Here is a 19,461-nt window from a genome sequence, read left to right as displayed (position 1 = left end):
GTTCTTAGGCAGATCATGATTACATTTGATGCATCATTTCATGGCAGACCTGATTACATTGAGCCAAATAAACCTGTTCTTTCCATGGAAATTGTAGTTTAACATCCTAGTCAGACATGATTGTATTGTTTTCTGCCAATACAGACCTGTTCTTAACCATTGTTTGTTTTACATTTGAAAATAAAAGCACAGGAGAACCTTTTACTATTGTAAATTGACTGTATGTTTGTTTACTCCATGTGTAACTGTTTTTTGTGTCACACAGCTTTGTTTTCTGCCAGGTCTCAGTTGTAAATTGTTGTTTTCAACTGGTCTAAATAAAAAAGGTGATCTTTTCTACCTGGTTAAATAAAGGTGATGTTTGTTTACCTGGTTAAATAAAGGTGTTTGGTCTACCTGGTTAAATAAAGGTGATCCAGGTCTCAGGTTAAATAAAGGTGATCTGGTCTACCTGGTTAAATAAAGGTGATCTGGTCTACCTGGTTAAATAAAGGTGATCTGGTCTACCTGGTTAAATAAAGGTGATCTGGTCTACCTGGTTAAATAAAGGAGAAGTAAATAAGATAGTATAACTTGGAAACATGTTTCATTTTCTTTAAGCAGAAATTAAACTTAATAATCATAACAAAGTCATATGTTAAAAACAAGAGTACAACACTGTTAATATAATGTTCGACAATCAGGTTCCTGTCATAGTAAATCTAGGTTTTAATGGATTGACAAAATGCTTTAGTAGTTTTCTTAACAGAAAATAAAAACAGCCCTCTGCTTTGTGAAAGACCAAGGACCAGAACTGAATATTCAGGACAGAAAGGAGAGCTGGTAGCAGAGAGAGACACAATCCTGGTCCTGGATCAACTGTAACCTCTAATATAGTAGTTCAGAGCAAATGATGAATGATCCAGGATCTGTAATTAGAAATTGAACCTGGGAACGAGGTTAAGGATTTGATGGAGGAGAACACAACCTAATAACAATATGGTGTCAAAAACACAGTACACAACATGACAGATTATTCTGACTAGGCCCAAAATGGCACCCTATTCCCTATATAGTGCACTACTAGCCCTATGGGCCCTGGTTGAAAGCAGTGCACGACATAGGGAATAGGTTTCCATTTGGGCCTGGTTTCAGAATCAGGGTGCATAGATCTCCCCACTACAGGTCCCTGTTGTTGCTGCTGAGTAGTTTGGGGTAGGAGGTTCCGATGGATCGCCCCTGACGATACACCACCATCTCTAGCAGGTACTCGTCCACCTTCACCACGGCCGTGGTCACCTGTACATAAACCACAAAGCTAACATTAGCCAATACATATACATCCACACATTTATATACTGGCTAGGGTTCTCCTCATCAACACCAATGTTGGGCTGCATCCCAATTCACAAACCTTTCCCAGAACTGTGCTGATTCAGTCTGGAGGGGTCATGTTATACTGGTCAGAACAGTAGTTTATTCAGTCTGGAGGGGTCATGTTATGGCTGGTCAGAACAGTAGTTTATTCAGCCTGGAGGGGTCATGTTATGCTGGTCAGAACAGTAGTTTATTCAGTCTGGAGGGGTCATGTTATGCTGGTCAGCGCAGTAGTTTATTCAGTCTGGAGGGGTCATGTTATGGCTGGTCAGAACAGTAGTTTATTCAGTGTGGAGGAGTCATGTTATGGCTGGTCAGAACAGTAGTTTATTCAGACTGGAGGGGTTATGTTATGCTGGCCAGACTGGAGGGGTCATGTTATGTATTCAGTCTGGAGGGGTCAGTGTGGAGGAGTCAGTTTATTCAGTGTGGAGGAGTCATGTTATGGCTGGTCAGAACAGTAGTTTATTCAGACTGGAGGGGTTATGTTATGCTAGCCAGACTGGAGGGGTCATGTTATGTATTCAGACTGGAGGGGTCCTGTTAGCTATGATGACTTCCGGTTGATAAGACGTGTCATCAGGGTGGTTCAGGGAACCATGAGTAACCCAGCCTGAGATCTAGCATTAGCTCCCCAAGATAATGTCTTCCTAGGCTTCAGAACTACAGGTCAACACAGTCTCATGGTTATCTAATAGACCCAGGTTTGAACCCCGTGTGGTCAATCACGCAACCGCTCACCTTCTCAGTCGACGCGAGGAAGAGAATGGTGAAGAGGGCGACCTCGAACTCTGGGCTGACCCCGATGAAGGAGCTTCCCACAGGCTTGACCAGGCCCTTCCAGCTGAACTGCAGGTTCAGAACGTGGTCATCCTCATCTGGCTGCACAGAGAGGTCAAAACAACCTTTTTTTTTTTTTACCTTGTCAGCTCTGGGATTTGACCCAGCAACCTTCCGGTTATAGGCCCAACTCTCTACCCACAAGGCTACTTCTTATTTTTAATGACGGCCTAGGTCATTAGTTCATTAGTTAACTGTCTTGTTCAGGGGCAGAACGACAGATTTGTACCTTGTCAGCTCAGGGATTTGAGCTTGCAACCTTTCAGTTACTAGTCCAACGCTCTAACCACTAGTCTACCTCCCGCCCCGCCCCGCCCCTCCCCTCTAACCACTAGGCTACCTGCTTCCCCTCCACTCTAACCACTAGGCTACCTGCAGCCCCTCCCCTCTAACCACTAGGCTACCTGCCGCCCCTCCCCTCTAACCACTAGGCTACCTGCCGCCCCTCCCCTCTAACCACTAGGCTACCTGCCGCCCCTCCCCTCTAACCACTAGGCTACCTGCCGCCCCTCCCCTCCCACTAGTCTACCTCCCGCCCCGCCCCTCCACTCTAACCACTAGGCTACCTGCCGCCCCTCCACTCTAACCACTAGGCTACCTGCCGCCCCATCACTCTAACCACTAGGCTACCTGCCGCTCCCCTCTAACCACTTGTCTACCTCCCGCCCCGCCCCTCCACTCTAACCACTAGGCTACCTCCACTAGCCCCCGCCCCCACTCTAACCACTAGGCTACCTGCCGCCCCTCCCCTCTAACCACTAGTCTACCTCCCCGCCCCTCCACTCTAACCACTAGTCTAACTCCCGCCCCTCCCCTCTAGGCTAACCACCTCCGCCCCTCCACTCTAACCACTAGTCTAACTCCCGCCCCTCCACTCTAACCACTAGTCTAACTCCCGCCCCTCCACTCTAACCACTAGTCTAACTCCCGCCCCTCCACTCTAACCACTAGTCTACCTCCCCCCTCCCCTCTAACCACTAGCCCCCCGCCCCGCCCCTCCACTCTAACCACTCTACCTAACCACTAGTCTCTCCACCTAACCACTAGTCTACCTGCCCCGCCCCTCCACTCTAACCACTAGTCTACCTCCCGCCCCTCCACTCTAACCACTAGTCTCTCCCGCCCCGCCCCCACTCTAACCACTAGTCTACCTGCCGCCCCTCCACTCTAACCACTAGGCTACCTCCCGCCCCTCCACTCTAACCACTAGGCTAGTCCCGCCCCTCCACCTCCACTAGCTACCTCCCGCCCCTCCACTCTAACCACTAGTCTACCTCCCGCCCACTAGGCCCCGCCCCCCTCCACTCTAACCACTAGTCTACCTCCCGCCCGCCCCTCCACTCTAACCACTAGGCTACCTCCCGCCCCTCCACTCTAACCACTAGTCTACCTCCCGCCCCTCCACTCTAACCACTAGTCTACCTCCCGCCCCTCCACTCTAACCACTAGTCTACCTTCCGCCCCTCCACTCTAACCACTAGTCTACCTCCCGCCCCTCCACTCTAACCACTAGTCTACCTCCCGCCCCTCCACTCTAACCACTAGTCTACCTCCCGCCCCTCCACTCTAACCACTAGGCCACTCTAACCTCCCGCCCCGCCCCTCCACTCTAACCACTAGTCTACCTCCCGCCCCCACTCTAACCACTAGCCCCCCGCCCCTCCACTCTAACCACTAGTCTACCTCCCGCCCCTCCACTCTAACCACTAGTCTACCTCCCCCCTCCACTCTAACCACTAGCTACCTCCCCCTCCACTCTAACCACTAGTCTACCTCCCGCCCCTCCACTCTAACCACTAGTCCACTCCTCCCGCCCTCCCGCCCCTCCACTCTAACCACTAGTCTACCTCCCGCCCCTCCACTCTAACCACTAGTCTACCTCCCGCCGGCCCTCCCGCCCCTCCCGCCCTCCGCCCCTCCACTCTAACCACTAGTCTACCTCCCGCCCCTCCACTCTAACCACTAGGCTACCTCCCGCCCCTCCACTCTAACCACTAGGCTACCCGCCGCCCATAACTTGTTCACGCTACCACGTTCATAACATACGGTTAAATATAATGTATGATTTGGGAAGTTTTTACAGTGGTGGCCACAGTTTTGGGTGTCTTGAAATCAGTCAGTAAAATGTAAATACTAAAAAAAAGAAGAAAAAAAACACACAAAAGTTTAACTAATTACCAGAGCAAGACAACAACCACATTTCTGAAAACAAGTATCTTGTGTATGGACCTGTGTGAAATGTAACTCTGCTGATAAGATAGGGAGATTGTTCTAGAATGTCTTACAGTGTTCCTGTTGCCCTGGGCCTTGTAACCCTTGTAGTCCACATTGCCATGCTTCTCCTGCAGATAGAACTGAACCCAGTTGTGGAACCCCGTGATCTCCTTCCCTTTCTTAGACTCACCAACAAACACATGCTCAAAACCACAGGAGTCCTCACTGTATTGGAAACATAAGAAAATATGTTTAAAAAAAAATATGTGATCAGTCTCTCTCGGTCTCGGTCCTTGTGTGTCTCTCTCTCACTCTGCGTGTCTCTCTCTCTCTGTCTTGGTGTGTGTGTGTGTGTGTGTGTCTCTTTCTCAATTCAATTCAATTTATGGGCTTTATTGGCATGGGAAACATATGTTAACATTGCCAAAGCAAGTGAAATAGACAAATTAACAGTAAACACTACACTCACAAAAGTTCCAAAATAATAAAATAAATGTTAAAATGTCCTATTATTTGCAAATCTCCCTCTCTCTCCCTCTGCGTGTCGCTCTCTGTCTCTTTCACACACATACAGGTACAACTGGTCAGAACAGTTCCATTGGGCGGAGAACTTTGTGGGCTATACTCGGGCTTGTCTCAGTATGGTAAGTTGGTGGTTGAAGATATCCCTCTAGTGGTGTGGGGGCTGTGTTTTGGCAAAGTGGGTGGGGTTATTTCCTTCCTGTTTGGCCCTGTCCGGGGGAGTCCTCGGATGGAGCCACAGTGTCTCTTGACCCCTCCTGTCTCAGCCTCCAGTATTTATGCTGCAGTAGTTTGTGGGGGGGCTAGGGTCAGTTTGTTATATCTGGAGTACTTCTCATGTCCCATCCAGTGTCCTGTGTGAATTTAAGTATGCTCTCTCATATTTTCTCTTTCTCTCAGAGGACCTGAGCCCTAGGACCATGCCTCAGGACTACCTGACATGATGACTCCTTGCTGTCCCCAGTCCACCTGGCCGTGCTGCTGCTCCAGTTTCAACTGTTCTGCCTTATTATTATTTGACCATGCTGGTCATTTATGAATATTTGAACATCTTGGCCATGTTCTGTTATAATCTCCACCCGGCACAGCCAGAAGAGGACTGGCCACCCCACATAGCCTGGTTCCTCTCTAGGTTTCTTCCTAGGTTTTGGCCTTTCTAGGGAGTTTTTCCTAGCCACCGTGCTTCTACACCTGCATTGCTTGCTGTTTGGGGTTTTAGGCTGGGTTTCTGTACAGCACTTTGAGATATCAGCTGATGTACGAAGGGCTTTATAAATACATTTGATTTGATTTGATACAACTAAAACAAGCTCAAACTGCTCACTGTATGTGGGCATAATAAAATACACACACACACTCACCCTCCACTGCGGTCTCGGTGATAGAGTCTGAACCACATGTCATAGAGCTGCCTCTTGAACTGCTGCCGGTCTGACGGGGAGTGACCCTTACTCACCAGGTACTTGTGGGCACACTGACACACACACACACACACACACACACACACACACCAGGATTAGACCGACATATCAGTACACATTGCTTTGTGTGTTATGGAGTCCACACCTGAGACTAAATAACAAGGCAAAACACATGTCCACAGTGACAGAACACCATCTGACTAACTCATGGAGGTTAAGGGCCTGTCTCCAGGAGTCCTGGCCTGAACAGACAGGTTAAGGGCCTGTCTCCCGCAGTCCTGGCCTGAACAGACAGGTTAAGGGCCTGTCTCCAGGAGTCCTGGCCTGAACAGACAGGTTAGTCTCCTGGCCCTGGCCTGAACAGACAGGTTAAGGGCCTGTCTCCAGGAGTCCTGTCCTGAACAGACAGGTTAAGGGCCTGTCTCCAGGAGTCCTGTCCTGAACAGACAGGTTAAGGGCCTCTCCAGGAGTCCTGTCCTGAACAGACAGGTCCTGTCCTCCTGTCCTGAACAGACAGGTTAAGGGCCTGTCTCCAGGAGTCCTGGCCTGAACAGACAGGTTAAGGGCCTGGAGTCCTGTCCCTGTCTCCAGGAAACAGACAGGAGTCCTCTCCAGGAGTCCTGGCCTGAACAGACAGGTTAAGGGCCTGTCTCCAGGAGTCCTGTCCTGAACAGACAGGTTAAGGGCCTGTCTCCAGGAGTCCTGTCCTGAACAGACAGGTTAAGAGCCCGTCTCCAGGAGTCCTGGCCTGAACAGACAGGTTAAGGGCCTGTCTCCAGGAGTCTTGGCTATGGATCTAAATGACGACAGAACATAGCTATATGTGCTCAACCAAGCAAGAAGGACTATAACCCACACTTTTACCTGTGGGCACACAGAGACAGATCACACACACACACACTACCTTCATGACCTCGGTCTCCAGAATGGCATTGAGGAAGAGATCGTTCTCTATCAGCTCCTCAGAGGTGACGGTCTCCGACACGCCTGTAGACATCTCATAGTTGTCCAGGAGACGCATGAACACTGCACACAAGAAGCATATATCACTCTGACCCTCTGCACACAGACAACAGTCACCCACAAAGCATCACTCTGAAGAATGCTTTGTGAAATACTGGCTATGCCTTGAATAACAGGAAGAGAGGAGAGGAGGTAGACAGAATATGTCTTGAATAACAGGAAGAGAGGAGAGGAGGTAGAGAGAATATGCCTTGAATAACAGGAAGAGAGGAGGTAGAGAGAATATGCCTTGAATAACAGGAAGAGAGGAGAGGAGGTAGAGAGAATATGCCTTGAATAACAGGAAGAGAGGAGAGGAGGTAGAGAGAATATGCCTTGAATAACAGGAAGAGAGGAGAGGAGGTAGACAGAATATGCCTTGAATAACAGGAAGAGAGGAGAGGAGGTAGACAGAATATGCCTTGAATAACAGGAAGAGAGGAGAGGAGGTAGAGAGAATATGCCTTGAATAACAGGAAGAGAGGAGAGGAGGTAGACAGAATATGCCTTGAATAACAGGAAGAGAGGAGAGGAAGTAGAGAGAATATGCCTTGAATAACAGGAAGAGAGGAGGTAGAGAGAATATGCCTTGAATAACAGGAAGAGAGGAGAGGAGGTAGAGAGAGTGGAGGAGGGGAGGAGTGAAGGAAGGGAGGAGTGAAGGAAGGGAGGAGTGGAGATAGAAAGGACTTACAGGCGTAGGTCTTGATGTTTTTCAGTTTGCCCTCGTTGACATAGGCGAACAGAGGAGCTCTAGCCATGTCTCTGGCAGTGTTACTACCCTGGGCCACGTAACCTGCCTTTCCCTGGATAGACAAACATACTATATGAATAAGACCATCACATCTCCCAACAACACCATGAAAACTACTCTGTGGGCCTGACCTCAACCCGGAATAAGCTAAATTCCTTCCTGTCTTTATTTGGATAGCTAGCTCCCAGTCACGTTACCTGCCTCTCTAGGGGGGAGTCAGACCAGAGTTACACGTAGTGGCAACTTCATTAACCTTTCTATGGGTATTCTGACCTTGAACTGGAACTGAAGCATGTGTAACAGTATAACTTTTGACCGCCCCCTCGCTCATACCCGGGCGCGAACCAGGGACCCTCTGCACACATCAACAACAGTCACCCACAAAGCATCGTTACCCATCACTCCACAAAAGCCGCGGCCCTTGCAGAGCAAAGGGGGAACCACTACTTCAAGGTCACAGAACAAGTGACGTCACTGATTGAAACGCTATTTAGCGCGCACCGCTAACTAAGCTAGCCGTTTCACATCCGTTACACCTGGGGAAACACATGTGCCAGCCAGGTATTCCTTTGGAATGAATGAATGACAGATCTCTTGCATGTAGTCATCACAAACCTGATGTTTTTAAAAAGAGAGGATACCACATCTCAAAAAGGAAAATAGTGCAATTTGTACAATTTTTAAAAAACGAATATTTCACAAATTAATTTTAGGTTTTATAATTAAAAACATATGCATTTACAGTGTTACAAAACATTGTTTGGACCTCTTTAAAAGTCAGGTAGATCGCATCATTACCCTCTTTCTGTTTACAAAGCTCCACAAACTTCCAACTTCCCTAACGTCACCGGTAAGATTTAAAATGACCAGTTACCCGTTCACAGGGTTGGTTAACTCTGGAGACTCCTTTGGTTTAGAGAGAGTTAGGATGATCAGCTTTTCATTTCCTTCCACCTTACGTGTGGAATGATCTAAAATACATTTTAAAATTGGAGGAATTTCAGACGGTTAGAGGACCCTCTAAATCAAATCTAATGTATTTATATAGCCCTTCTTACATCAGCTGATATCTCAAAGTGCTGTACAGAAACCCAGCCTAAAACCCCAAACAGCAAGCAGGTGTAGAAGCCTAGCATTTCAGACGGTTGTTAGGGAACCCTCTAGGGCATTTCAGACGGTTGTTAGGGAACCCTCAAAGGCATTTCAGACGGTTGTTAAGGAACCCTCTAGGGCATTACAGACGGTTGTTAGGGAACCCTCTAGGGCATTTCAGACGGTTGTTAGGGGACCCTCTAGGGCATTACAGACGGTTGTTAGGGAACCCTCTAGGGCATTTCAGACGGTTGTTAGGGAACCCTCTAGGGCATTTCAGACGGTTGTTAGGGAACCCTCTAGGGCATTACAGACGGTTGTTAGGGAACCCTCTAGGGCATTTCAGACGGTTGTTAGGGAACCCTCTAGGGCATTTCAGACGGTTGTTAAGGAACCCTCTAGGGCATTACAGACGGTTGTTAGGGAACCCTCTAGGGCATTACAGACGGTTGTTAGGGAACCCTCTAGGGCATTTCAGACGGTTGTTAGGGAACCCTCTAGGGCATTTCAGACGGTTGTTAAGGAACCCTCTAGGGCATTACAGACGGTTGTTAGGGAACCCTCTAGGGCATTTCAGACGGTTGTTAGGGAACCCTCTAGGGCATTTCAGACGGTTGTTAGGGAACCCTCTAGGGCATTTCAGACGGTTGTTAAGGAACCCTCTAGGGCATTTCAGACGGTTGTCAAACCCTCTAGGGCATTTCAGATGGTTGTTAGGGAACCCTCTAGGGCATTTCAGACGGTTGTTAGGGAACCCTCTAGGGCATTTCAGACGGTTGTTAAGGAACCCTCTAGGGCATTACAGGCCCTCTATTTCAGACGGTTGTTAGGGAACCCTCTAGGGCATTTCAGACGGTTGTTAAGGAACCCTCTAGGGCATTTCAGACGGTTGTTAGGGAACCCTCTTGGGCATTTCAGATGGTTGTTAGGGAACCCTCTAGGGCATTTCAGACGGTTGTTAGGGAACCCTCTAGGGCATTTCAGATGGTTGTTAGGGAACCCTCTAAGGCATTTCAGACGGTTGTTAGGGAACCCTCTAGGGCATTTCAGACGGTTGTTAGGGAACCCTCTAGGGCATTACAGACGGTTGTTAGGGGACCCTCTAGGGCATTACAGACGGTTGTTAGGGACCCCTCTAGGGCATTACAGATGGTTGTTAGGGACCCCTCTAGGGCATTACAGACGGTTGTTAAGGAACCCTCTAGGGCATTACAGACGGTTGTTAGGGAACCCTCTAGGGCGTTTCAGACGGTTGTTAGGGGACCCTCTAGGGCATTTCAGGCAGTTGTTACATTCCTACCCCTTAATAATCTACAAAATCAGATTTTTTTTTTAAACCACCAATTGGTGCTGAAACTGAGATATGCTTATACAGTATTTTGATGTCTTCCTTTCATGGATCCCTAATATTCTGAACCTGTTCTCTTGATGTAGTATATAGAGTCTGTCGACAAAATTTGAATTAAAAAAGGCACACCGTATTTAAAGGGATGGCTTTAGATGAAAGTCCTGAAAACCCCCAGTTTACAAAAACTGAACCAAGTGGGAGGGTTTTCAGTGGTTTCATTAAATGTGTGCATAAGGTAACCATTCCTATAGAGATGGTTGATCACCTGCACAAGGTAAATCTGAATACCAAATACTGAGAAGAGCTTACATCAAAACACGTAGGAAAAAATGTCCTAAGTCTGAATCGGGCCCCGAGGAGTGTTTCCTGCTCCTATGTCTGAATCGGGTCCTAGGTGTGTTTCCTGCTCCTATGTCTGAATCGGGTCCTAGGTGTGTTTCCTGCTCCTATGTCTGAATCGGGTCCTAGGTGTGTTTCCTGCTCCTATGTCTGAATCGGGCCCCGAGGAGTGTTTCCTGCTCCTATGTCTGAATCGGCCCCGAGGAGTGTTTCCTGCTCCTATGTCTGAATCGGGCCCCGAGGAGTGTTTCCTGCTCCTATGTCTGAATCGGCCCCGAGGAGTGTTTCCTGCTCCTATGTCTGAATCGGGCCCCGAGGAGTGTTTCCTGCTCCTATGTCTGAATCGGGTCCTAGGTGTGTTTCCTGCTCCTATGTCTGAATCGGGTCCTAGGTGTGTTTCCTGCTCCTATGTCTGAATCGGGCCCCGAGGAGTGTTTCCTGCTCCTATGTCTGAATCGGGCCCCGAGGAGTGTTTCCTGCTCCTATGTCTGAATCGGTCCCGAGGAGTGTTTCCTGCTCCTATGTCTGAATCGGGCCCCGAGGAGTGTTTCCTGCTCCTATGTCTGAATCGGGCCCCGAGGTGTGTTTCCTGCTCCTATGTCTGAATCGGGCCCCGAGGTGTGTTTCCTGCTCCTATGTCTGAATCGGGCCCCGAGGTGTGTTTCCTGCTCCTATGTCTGAATCGGGCCCCGAGGAGTGTTTCCTGCTCCTATGTCTGAATCGGCCCCGAGGAGTGTGTCCTGCTCCTATGTCTGAATCGGGCCCCGAGGAGTGTTTCCTGCTCCTATGTCTGAATCGGCCCCGAGGAGTGTTTCCTGCTCCTATGTCTGAATCGGGCCCCGAGGAGTGTTTCCTGCTCCTATGTCTGAATCGGGTCCTAGGTGTGTTTCCTGCTCCTATGTCTGAATCGGGTCCTAGGTGTGTTTATGTCCTGTTTCTCCCTATGTCTGAATCGGTCCCGAGGAGTGTTTCCTGCTCCTATGTCTGAATCGGGCCCCGAGGAGTGTTTCCTGCTCCTATGTCTGAATCGGGCCCCGAGGTGTGTTTCCTGCTCCTATGTCTGAATCGGGCCCCGAGGTGTGTTTCCTGCTCCTATGTCTGAATCGGGCCCCGAGGTGTGTTTCCTGCTCCTATGTCTGAATCGGGCCCCGAGGTGTGTTTCCTGCTCCTATGTCTGAATCGGGCCCCGAGGTGTGTTTCCTGCTCCTATGTCTGAATCGGGCCCCGAGGTGTGTTACCTGCTCCTATGTCTGAATCGGGCCCCGAGGAGTGTTTCCTGCTCCTATGTCTGAATCGGGTCCTAGGTGTGTATCCTGCTCCTATGTCTGAATCGGGTCCTAGGTGTGTATCCTGCTCCTATGTCTGAATCGGGTCCTAGGTGTGTATCCTGCTCCTATGTCTGAATCGGGTCCTAGGTGTGTTTCCTGCTGCCATTCTCCTTCTACCAGAGTGCTTTGCAGATAGAGACCATTAACAAGCCAATTAGTAGTACAGTAACCCTGACATCCGTACCTGTAGGGAGATGGTGTAGTCAGTCCCAGGTTTGAGACGGTTTGTATCCCGACTCCACAGCTGGTTCAGAACCTCAGAGAGCTCGTGGTTCACACCTTGACTAATACACAGACAGGCAATAGACACATCGATATGAACTCATACTTTCCCATTGCAATGCAAGAAAAATACCCTTGCTATAGATACAATGCTACAGTATAAAAGTGTTGGGGGACAAAAGCATAGAGATACTGCTGGGGAGATCTATGTTCATCTCTTTCCAGTAACCTAGAGATCTATGTTCATCTCTTTACAGTAACCTAGAGATCTATGTTCATCTCTTTACAGTAACCTAGAGATCTATGTTCATCTCTTTACAGTAACCTAGAGATCTATGTTCATCTCTTTACAGTAACCTAGAGATCTATGTTCATCTCTTTACAGTAACCTAGAGATCTATGTTCATCTCTTTACAGTAACCTAGAGATCTATGTTCATCTCTTTACAGTAACCTACAGGGATCTATGTTCATCTCTTTACAGTAACCTACAGGGATCTATGTTCATCTCTTTACAGTAACCTACAGGGATCTATGTTGATACTTAGCTGGTGTCTCTGCATTGCTATAATGGTAACCTAAATAGATCTATATTTATACTCAGCTGGTGTCTCTGCATTGCTATAATGGTAACCTAATGTTGCAGGCGTACAAAGAAAACGCCTGAAACTAGAGAAGGAGTTGAGATGGAGTGTTGTCTTGTTAATATGTCCAAAACTGGAAAATCCGGTTGTTGGGGACCGAGACAGAGGCTACTATAACAGAGACAATACTGTGGAGGTTTGATAAACCAATAGCCCGTGGATATGTTCACTTCCTGTTAACAGCCCCAGCCACATCCAGTTATCACTGTGGCCTTCACTTCCCTTAAAATAACAACATCTGGGACACTTAAAAAAATAAAAGAACCATTCATTCTCATAGAAAAGACCAGTGCCCAAGAGTTTTTGATTCTGGTGCTATTTGGGTCACTCTTAACCCCTCACCAGAGGACCCCGTAACCTCAGTGTCTAAAACAACTCAGATAGAACAGGGGCACAAAATATTGTGAAATCGCTTGTGACAGGAAACCATCGACCAAAATAGAACTACAGAATATTAATTAAATATTATAATAATTAAATATTATTATTAAATATTAATTAAATTAGAGGTCGACCGATTCTGATTTTTCAACGCCGATACCGATTATTGGAGGACCAAAAAAAGTCGATACCGATTAAATCGGCCGATTTATTTTGTGTTATTTGTAATAACGACAATTACAACAATACTGAATGAAAACGTATTTTAACTTTAATATAATACATCAATAAAATCAATTTAGCCTAAAATAAATAATGAAACATGTTCAATTTGGTTTAAATAATGCAAGAACAAAGTGTTGGAGAAGAAAGTAAAAGTGCAATATGTGCTATGTAAGAAAGATAACGTTTCAGTTCCTTGCTCAGAACATGAGAGAACATATGAAAGCTGGTGGTTCCTTTTTAACATGAGTCTTCAATATTCCCAGGTAAGAAGTTTTAGGTTGTAGTTATTATAGGAATTATAGGACTATTTCCCTCTATACCATTTGTATTTCATTAACCTTTGACTATTGAATGTTCTTATTAGGCACTTTAGTATTGCCAGTGTAACAGTATAGCTTCCGTACCTCTCCTCGCTCCTCCCTGGGCTCGAACCAGGAACACAACGACAACAGCCACCATCGAAGCAGCGTTACCCATGCAGAGCAAGGGGAACAACCTCTCTAAGTCTCAGAGCGAGTTACGTTTGAAACACTATTAGCGCGCGCCCCGCTAACTAGCTAGCCATTTCACATCGGTTACACCAGCCTCATCTCAGGAGTTGATAGGCTTGAAGTCATAAACAGTGCAATGCTTGACGCACAACGAAGAGTTGCTGGCAAAACACACAAAAGTGCTGTTTGAATGAATGCTTATGAGCCTGCTGCTGCCTACCACCGCTCAGTCAGACTGCTCTATCAAATCATAGACTTAGTTATAACATAATAACACACAGAAATACAGGCCTTTGATCATTAATATGGTAGAATCCGGAAACTATAATCTCGAAAACAAAACGTTAATTCTTTCAGTGAAATACGGAACTGTTCCGTATTTTATCTAACGGGTGGCATCCATCAGTCTAAATATTGCTGTTACATTGTACAACCTTCAATGTTATGTCATAATTACGTAAAATTCTGGCAAATTAGGCAGCCCAAACTGTTGCATATACACTGACTCTGCGTACAATGAACGCAAGAGAAGTGACACAATTTCACCTGGTTAATATTGCCTGCTAACCTAGATTTCTTTTAGTTAAATATGCAGGTTTAAAAATATATACTTCTGTGTATTGATTTTAAGAAAGGCATTGGTGTTTATGGTTAGGTACACATTGGAGCAACGATACGCACCGCATCGATTATATGCAATGCAGGACACGCTAGATAAACTAGTAATATCATCAACCATGTGTCGTTATAACTAGTGATTATGATTGATTGATTGTTTTTTATAAGATAAGTTTAATGCTAGCTAGCAACTTACCTTGGCTTACTGCATTCGCGTAACAGGCAGGCTCCTCATGGAGTGCAATGTAATCAGGTGGTTACGAGCATTGGACTAGTTTTTATTTTTTATTTTACCTTTATTTAACTAGGCAAGTCAGTTAAGAACAAATTCTTATTTTCAATGATGGCCTAGGAACAGTGGGTTAACTGCCTGTTCAGGGGCAGAATGACAGATTTGTACCTTGTCAGCTCGGGGGTTTGAACTTGCAACCTTCCGGTTGAATCCCCTGAGCTGACAAGGTGAAAATCTGTCGTTCTGCCCCTGAACAAGGTAGTTAACCCACCATTCCTAGGCCGTCATTGAAAATAAGAATTTGTTCTTAACTGACTTGCCTAGTTAAATAAAGTTTCAATAAAAGGTGTAAAAAAAATTTTTTTTTAAATAGGCCAAATCAGTCTCCAAAAATACCGATTCCCGATTGTTATGAAAACTTGAAATCGGCTCTAATTATTCGGCCATTCCGATTAAATCGGTCGACCTCCACTACAGAATATCATTAAAATGTTGTACTATTGAAACAGAGTTCCATTGATGCATCATGAGTTCCTCAGTAAAACAGTACAAGAGCCAACGGGGCCAGACAGCGAACAGCCAACGGGGCCAGACAGCCAACGGGGCCAGACAGCGAACAGCCAACGGGCGAGACAGCGAACAGCCAACGGGGCGAGACAGCGAACAGCCAACGGAGTCAGACAGCAAACAACCAACGGGGCCAGACAGCAAACAGCCAACGGGGCCAGACAGCAAACAGCCAACGGGGCCAGACAGCAAACAACCAACAGGGCCAGACAGCGGCCTGAGCTGATCTACTTCCTGTGTTGTTTTCAGAGTGTAGTTTGGTGAGCTAATGAATATCATCCCCATATCCTGCTGCTGTTTCATCTTGGAACATCAAAAGGACTTTTCAACAATTAGCTGACTCAGTAATTAGCAAGGAACAGTTGTTTGGCAGAAAAACTATCGTTTTAGTGCATGTTGATTGCTCAACTTTATCTGTTTTTTTGATCTTTCAATCAAAACATAGCATGCTATGACTAATATTAATTATATAGTATGAGATGAGATGAATTCAAATCAAATTGTATTTGTCACACGTGCATAATAGTCCCGAATGTGTCTTTGTTTGTATCTAATCAAGACCCTTGGTTGAGTATTCAGGAGGATGCGTCAACAGAAACCAAGACAGATCCAGATAAAAACCACGTCAGTAGTGGCAGTTGACAAGACGTTTGCATATGGAGACGCAAGGTCAATATTCGGTATATTGTTCCTGCGCTTATAAAACTCCACGTACCACTTGCATTGCATGTCCGTCAACAGTTTTAGTTCAACAGGAGGAAATGACATGTCATGCTGTTTCACTAACGGGTCCCTACAAACAAAAACAGTCAAATTTCAAAGAAACATTTCTAAAGATCCAGGCTTCTATTTAAAGACTCAATAACAGTACCATCACCGTCATTTCTGATCCTGTTGTTATTTTTTTGAACTAGGCAATTCAGTTAATAAGAACAAATTCTTATATTCATTGACGTCCTAGGAACAGTGGGTTAACTGCCTTGTTCAGGGGAAGAACGACAGATGTGTACCTTGTCAGCTCAGGGATTCAATCTAGCAACTTTTCGGTTACTGTCCCAACGCTTTAACCACTAGGCTACCTGCCTGCCGTTATTAATCAGGAATCCATTTTACAATTAAAATAACAACCTTTGCACTTAAAAAAAAAGTGCTGTAAGGTCTCCACCTGCTGTATTCGGCGCATGTGACAAATCAAATTTGATTTACATTAGTGTTCAACTAACTAATATTTTTCGTAGCAGGCTGTTTGATTTCAAGATCAAACGCAAAAATAACATCACAAAAAAAAGATACAATTGAGCAATCAACATACACTAAAACTATATTTTTTTTTGTTGCCAAAAGTATATCTATCATTATTTGCGGTTGATCACTGTAATTCAACAGCATGTATGTGAGAATTTAGCCTAAAATGTAACTCACCTCCGTGCCATAGTTAATTCTTCACTGAGTAAAGTTACTTCCGACCTCGCATCCCTTCTTCAGCAATAAACAGTTTGCATGAAGACGGTTATCTGAGCTGTCTGCCAAAAAGTCCCTGACGTTTGTCCAATAACATGACAGACATATGAAAACGCGTCTGGGCGGGGCGTGGGGGCGGGGTTTGCACATTGTAGACCATTCCATTGGTCCTTAAGTGAAATCTCCATCTACCTTGTGCACCAGGCAATGGGCAAATTTGATTGTGCTGATCCGCGGGGAAAGAAACGGTGAGGGAGGAGCACCCTCTCAAAGCGAACAGTCATCTGCGCTGCTCGGTCATGTTATCAACAAGGCATGGTGCATTTTTCAGCAACAAATATAACTTCTATTTTACATAATATATATTTATTTTTTTATTCCAAAACGAATGCAATCAATGTTCACCTGGTGCAAAACCCGCCATATGCGCCCGAGCCAGATGAACCTAATCCGCTCCCTGCAGAACTTATAGGCCTGATCACGTGACACCGTTCGGCTTGAGGAGGAACCGCTATGAGGAAATACTCTCCGCTTTATTAACAGTAGGTACAAATCAATTCAAGAGCTTTATGAGATAGATAAAAAGATAAACAAAAGTGAAATAAACAAAAAATGAACAGTAAACATTTCACTCACAGAAGATCCAAAGGAATAGACACATTTCAAATGTCATATTATTTCTATATACAGTGTTGTAACAATGTACAAATAGTTAAAGCACAGAAGGGAAAATAAATCAACCTAAATATGGGTTGTATTTACAATGGTGTTTGTTCTTCACTGGTTGACCTTTTCTTGTGGCAACAGATCTTGCTGTTGTGATGTCACACTGTGGTATTTCACCCAATAGATATGGAAGTTTATCAAAATTGGGTTTGTTTTCAAATTCTTTGTGGGTCTGTGTAATCTGAGGGAAATATGTGCCTCTAATACATTTACATTTGGCAAGAGGTTAGGAAGTGCAGCTCAGTAAGATTTCCTGACCCCTCCTGTCTCAGCCTCCAGTATTTATGCTGCAGTAGTTTATGTGTCGGGGGGCTGGGGTCAGTTTGTTATATCTGGAGTACCTCTCCTGTCCTATTTGGTGTCCTGTGTGAATCTAAGTGTGCGTTCTCTAATTCTCTCTTTCTCTCGGAGGACCTGAGCCCTAGGACCATGACCCAGGACTACCTGACATGATGACTCCTTGCTGTCCCCAGTCCACCTGACCGTGCTGCTGCTCCAGTTTCAACTGTTCTGCCTGATTATTATACGACCATGCTGGTCATTTATGAACATTTGAACATCTTGGCCATGTTCTGTTATAATCTCTACCTGGCACAGCCAGAAGAGGACTGGCCACCCCACATATGCTCTCTCTAATTCTCTCTTTCTCTCTCTCGGAGGACCTGAGCCCTAGGACCATGCCCCAGGACTACCTGACATGGCTCCTTGCTGTCCCCAGTCCACCTGACCGTGCTGCTGCTCCAGTTTCAACTGTTCTGCCTTATTATTATACGACCATGCTGGTCATTTATGAACATTTGAACATCTTGGCCATGTTCTGTTATAATCTCCACCCGGCACAGCCAGAAGAGGACTGGCCACCCCACATAGCCTGGTTCCTCTCTAGGTTTCTTCCTAGGTTTTGGCCTTTCTAGGGAGTTTTTCCTAGCCACCGTGCTTCTACACCTGCATTGCTTGCTGTTTGGGGTTTTAGGCTGGGTTTCTGTACAGCACTTTGAGATATCAGCTGATGTATGAAGGGCTATATAAATACATTTGATTTGATTTGATTTGATGATTTCCTTCATTTTGAGTTAGTCACAGTGGTCAGGTATTCTGCCACTGTGTACTCTCTGTTTAGGGCCAAATAGCATTCTAGTTTGCTCTGTTTTTTTGTTAATTCTTTGTCAAGTAATTATCTTTTTGTTTAATCATAATTTGGTTGGGTCTAATTGTGTTGCTGTCCTGGGGCTCTGTGGGGTCTGTTTGAGCTAAACGACTATCGCCCCGTAGCACACACTTCTGTCATCATGAAGTGCTTTGAGAGACTAGTCAAGGATCATATCACCTCTACCCTACCTGACACCCTAGACCCACTCCAATTTGCTTACCGCCAAAATAGATCCACAGACGACGCAATCACACTGCACACTGCCCTATCCCATCTGGACAAGAGGAATACCGATGTAAGAATGCTGTTCATCGACTACAGCTCAGCATTCAACACCATAGTACCCTCCAAACTCATCATTAAGCTCAGGGCCCTGGGTTTCGACCCCGCCCTGTGCAACTGGGTCCTGGACTTTCTGACGGGCTGCCCCCAGGTGGTGAGGGTAGGAAACAACATCTCCACCCCGCTGATCCTCAACACTGGGGCCCCACAAGGGTGCGTTCTCAGCCCTCTCCTGTACTCCCTGTTCACCCACGACTGTGTGGCCATGCACGCCTCCAACTCAATCATCAAGTTTGCAGACGACACTACAGTGGTAGGCTTGATTACCAACAACGACGAGACGGCCTACAGGGAGGAGGTGAGGGCCCTCGGAGTGTGGTGTCAGGAAAATAACCTCACACTCAACATCAACAAAACTAAGGAGATGATTGTGGACTTCAGGAAACAGCAGAGGGAGCAAATCCTTATCCACATTGACGGGACAGCAGTGGAGAGGGTAGTAAGTTTTAAGCTCCTCGGTGTACACATCAACGACAAACTGAAATGGTCCAACCACACAGACAGTGTGGTGAAGAAGGCACAGCAGCGCCTCTTCAACCTCAGGAGGCTGAAGAAATTCGGCTTGTCAACAAAAGCACTCACAAACTTTTACAGATGCACAATCGAGAGCAACCTGTCGGGCTGTGTACTGGTACGGCAACTGCTCCGCCCACAACCGTAAGGCTCTCCAGAGGGTAGTGAGGTCTGC

General features: G+C 46.2%; 1 protein-coding gene across 1 annotated transcript; it reads right to left on the bottom strand.

The window, feature by feature from the left end:
- Window positions 1-580: 580 nt before the first annotated feature.
- Window positions 581-16,645, bottom strand: LOC121847534 (poly(U)-specific endoribonuclease-C-like). The gene is made up of 8 exons (XM_042329195.1): window positions 16,517-16,645; window positions 11,900-11,999; window positions 7,549-7,660; window positions 6,757-6,878; window positions 5,793-5,905; window positions 4,482-4,635; window positions 2,098-2,238; window positions 581-1,278 (listed from the first exon to the last, which is right to left on the bottom strand). Exons 1-8 carry the CDS (start codon window positions 16,525-16,527, stop codon window positions 1,159-1,161), a joined length of 873 nt encoding a protein of 290 aa, XP_042185129.1. The 5' UTR covers window positions 16,528-16,645; the 3' UTR covers window positions 581-1,158.
- Window positions 16,646-19,461: the final 2,816 nt, after the last annotated feature.

The sequence above is a fragment of the Oncorhynchus tshawytscha genome, linkage group LG10 (genome assembly GCF_018296145.1).
Source record: "Oncorhynchus tshawytscha isolate Ot180627B linkage group LG10, Otsh_v2.0, whole genome shotgun sequence".
In the NCBI taxonomy this organism is placed as follows: domain Eukaryota; kingdom Metazoa; phylum Chordata; class Actinopteri; order Salmoniformes; family Salmonidae; genus Oncorhynchus; species Oncorhynchus tshawytscha.
Note: the sequence above shows the minus strand (reverse complement) of the source record. Positions and strands in the feature narration are given on the sequence as shown.

Coding starts and splice junctions, on each gene's coding strand:
- LOC121847534 (XM_042329195.1), bottom strand. Junction 7,661..11,899: donor ACTACACCATCTCCCTACAG/GTACGGATGTCA, acceptor TTGTCTATCCAG/GGAAAGGCAGGTTACGTGGC. Junction 4,636..5,792: donor CACCGAGACCGCAGTGGAGG/GTGAGTGTGTGT, acceptor TTTCCAATACAG/TGAGGACTCCTGTGGTTTTG.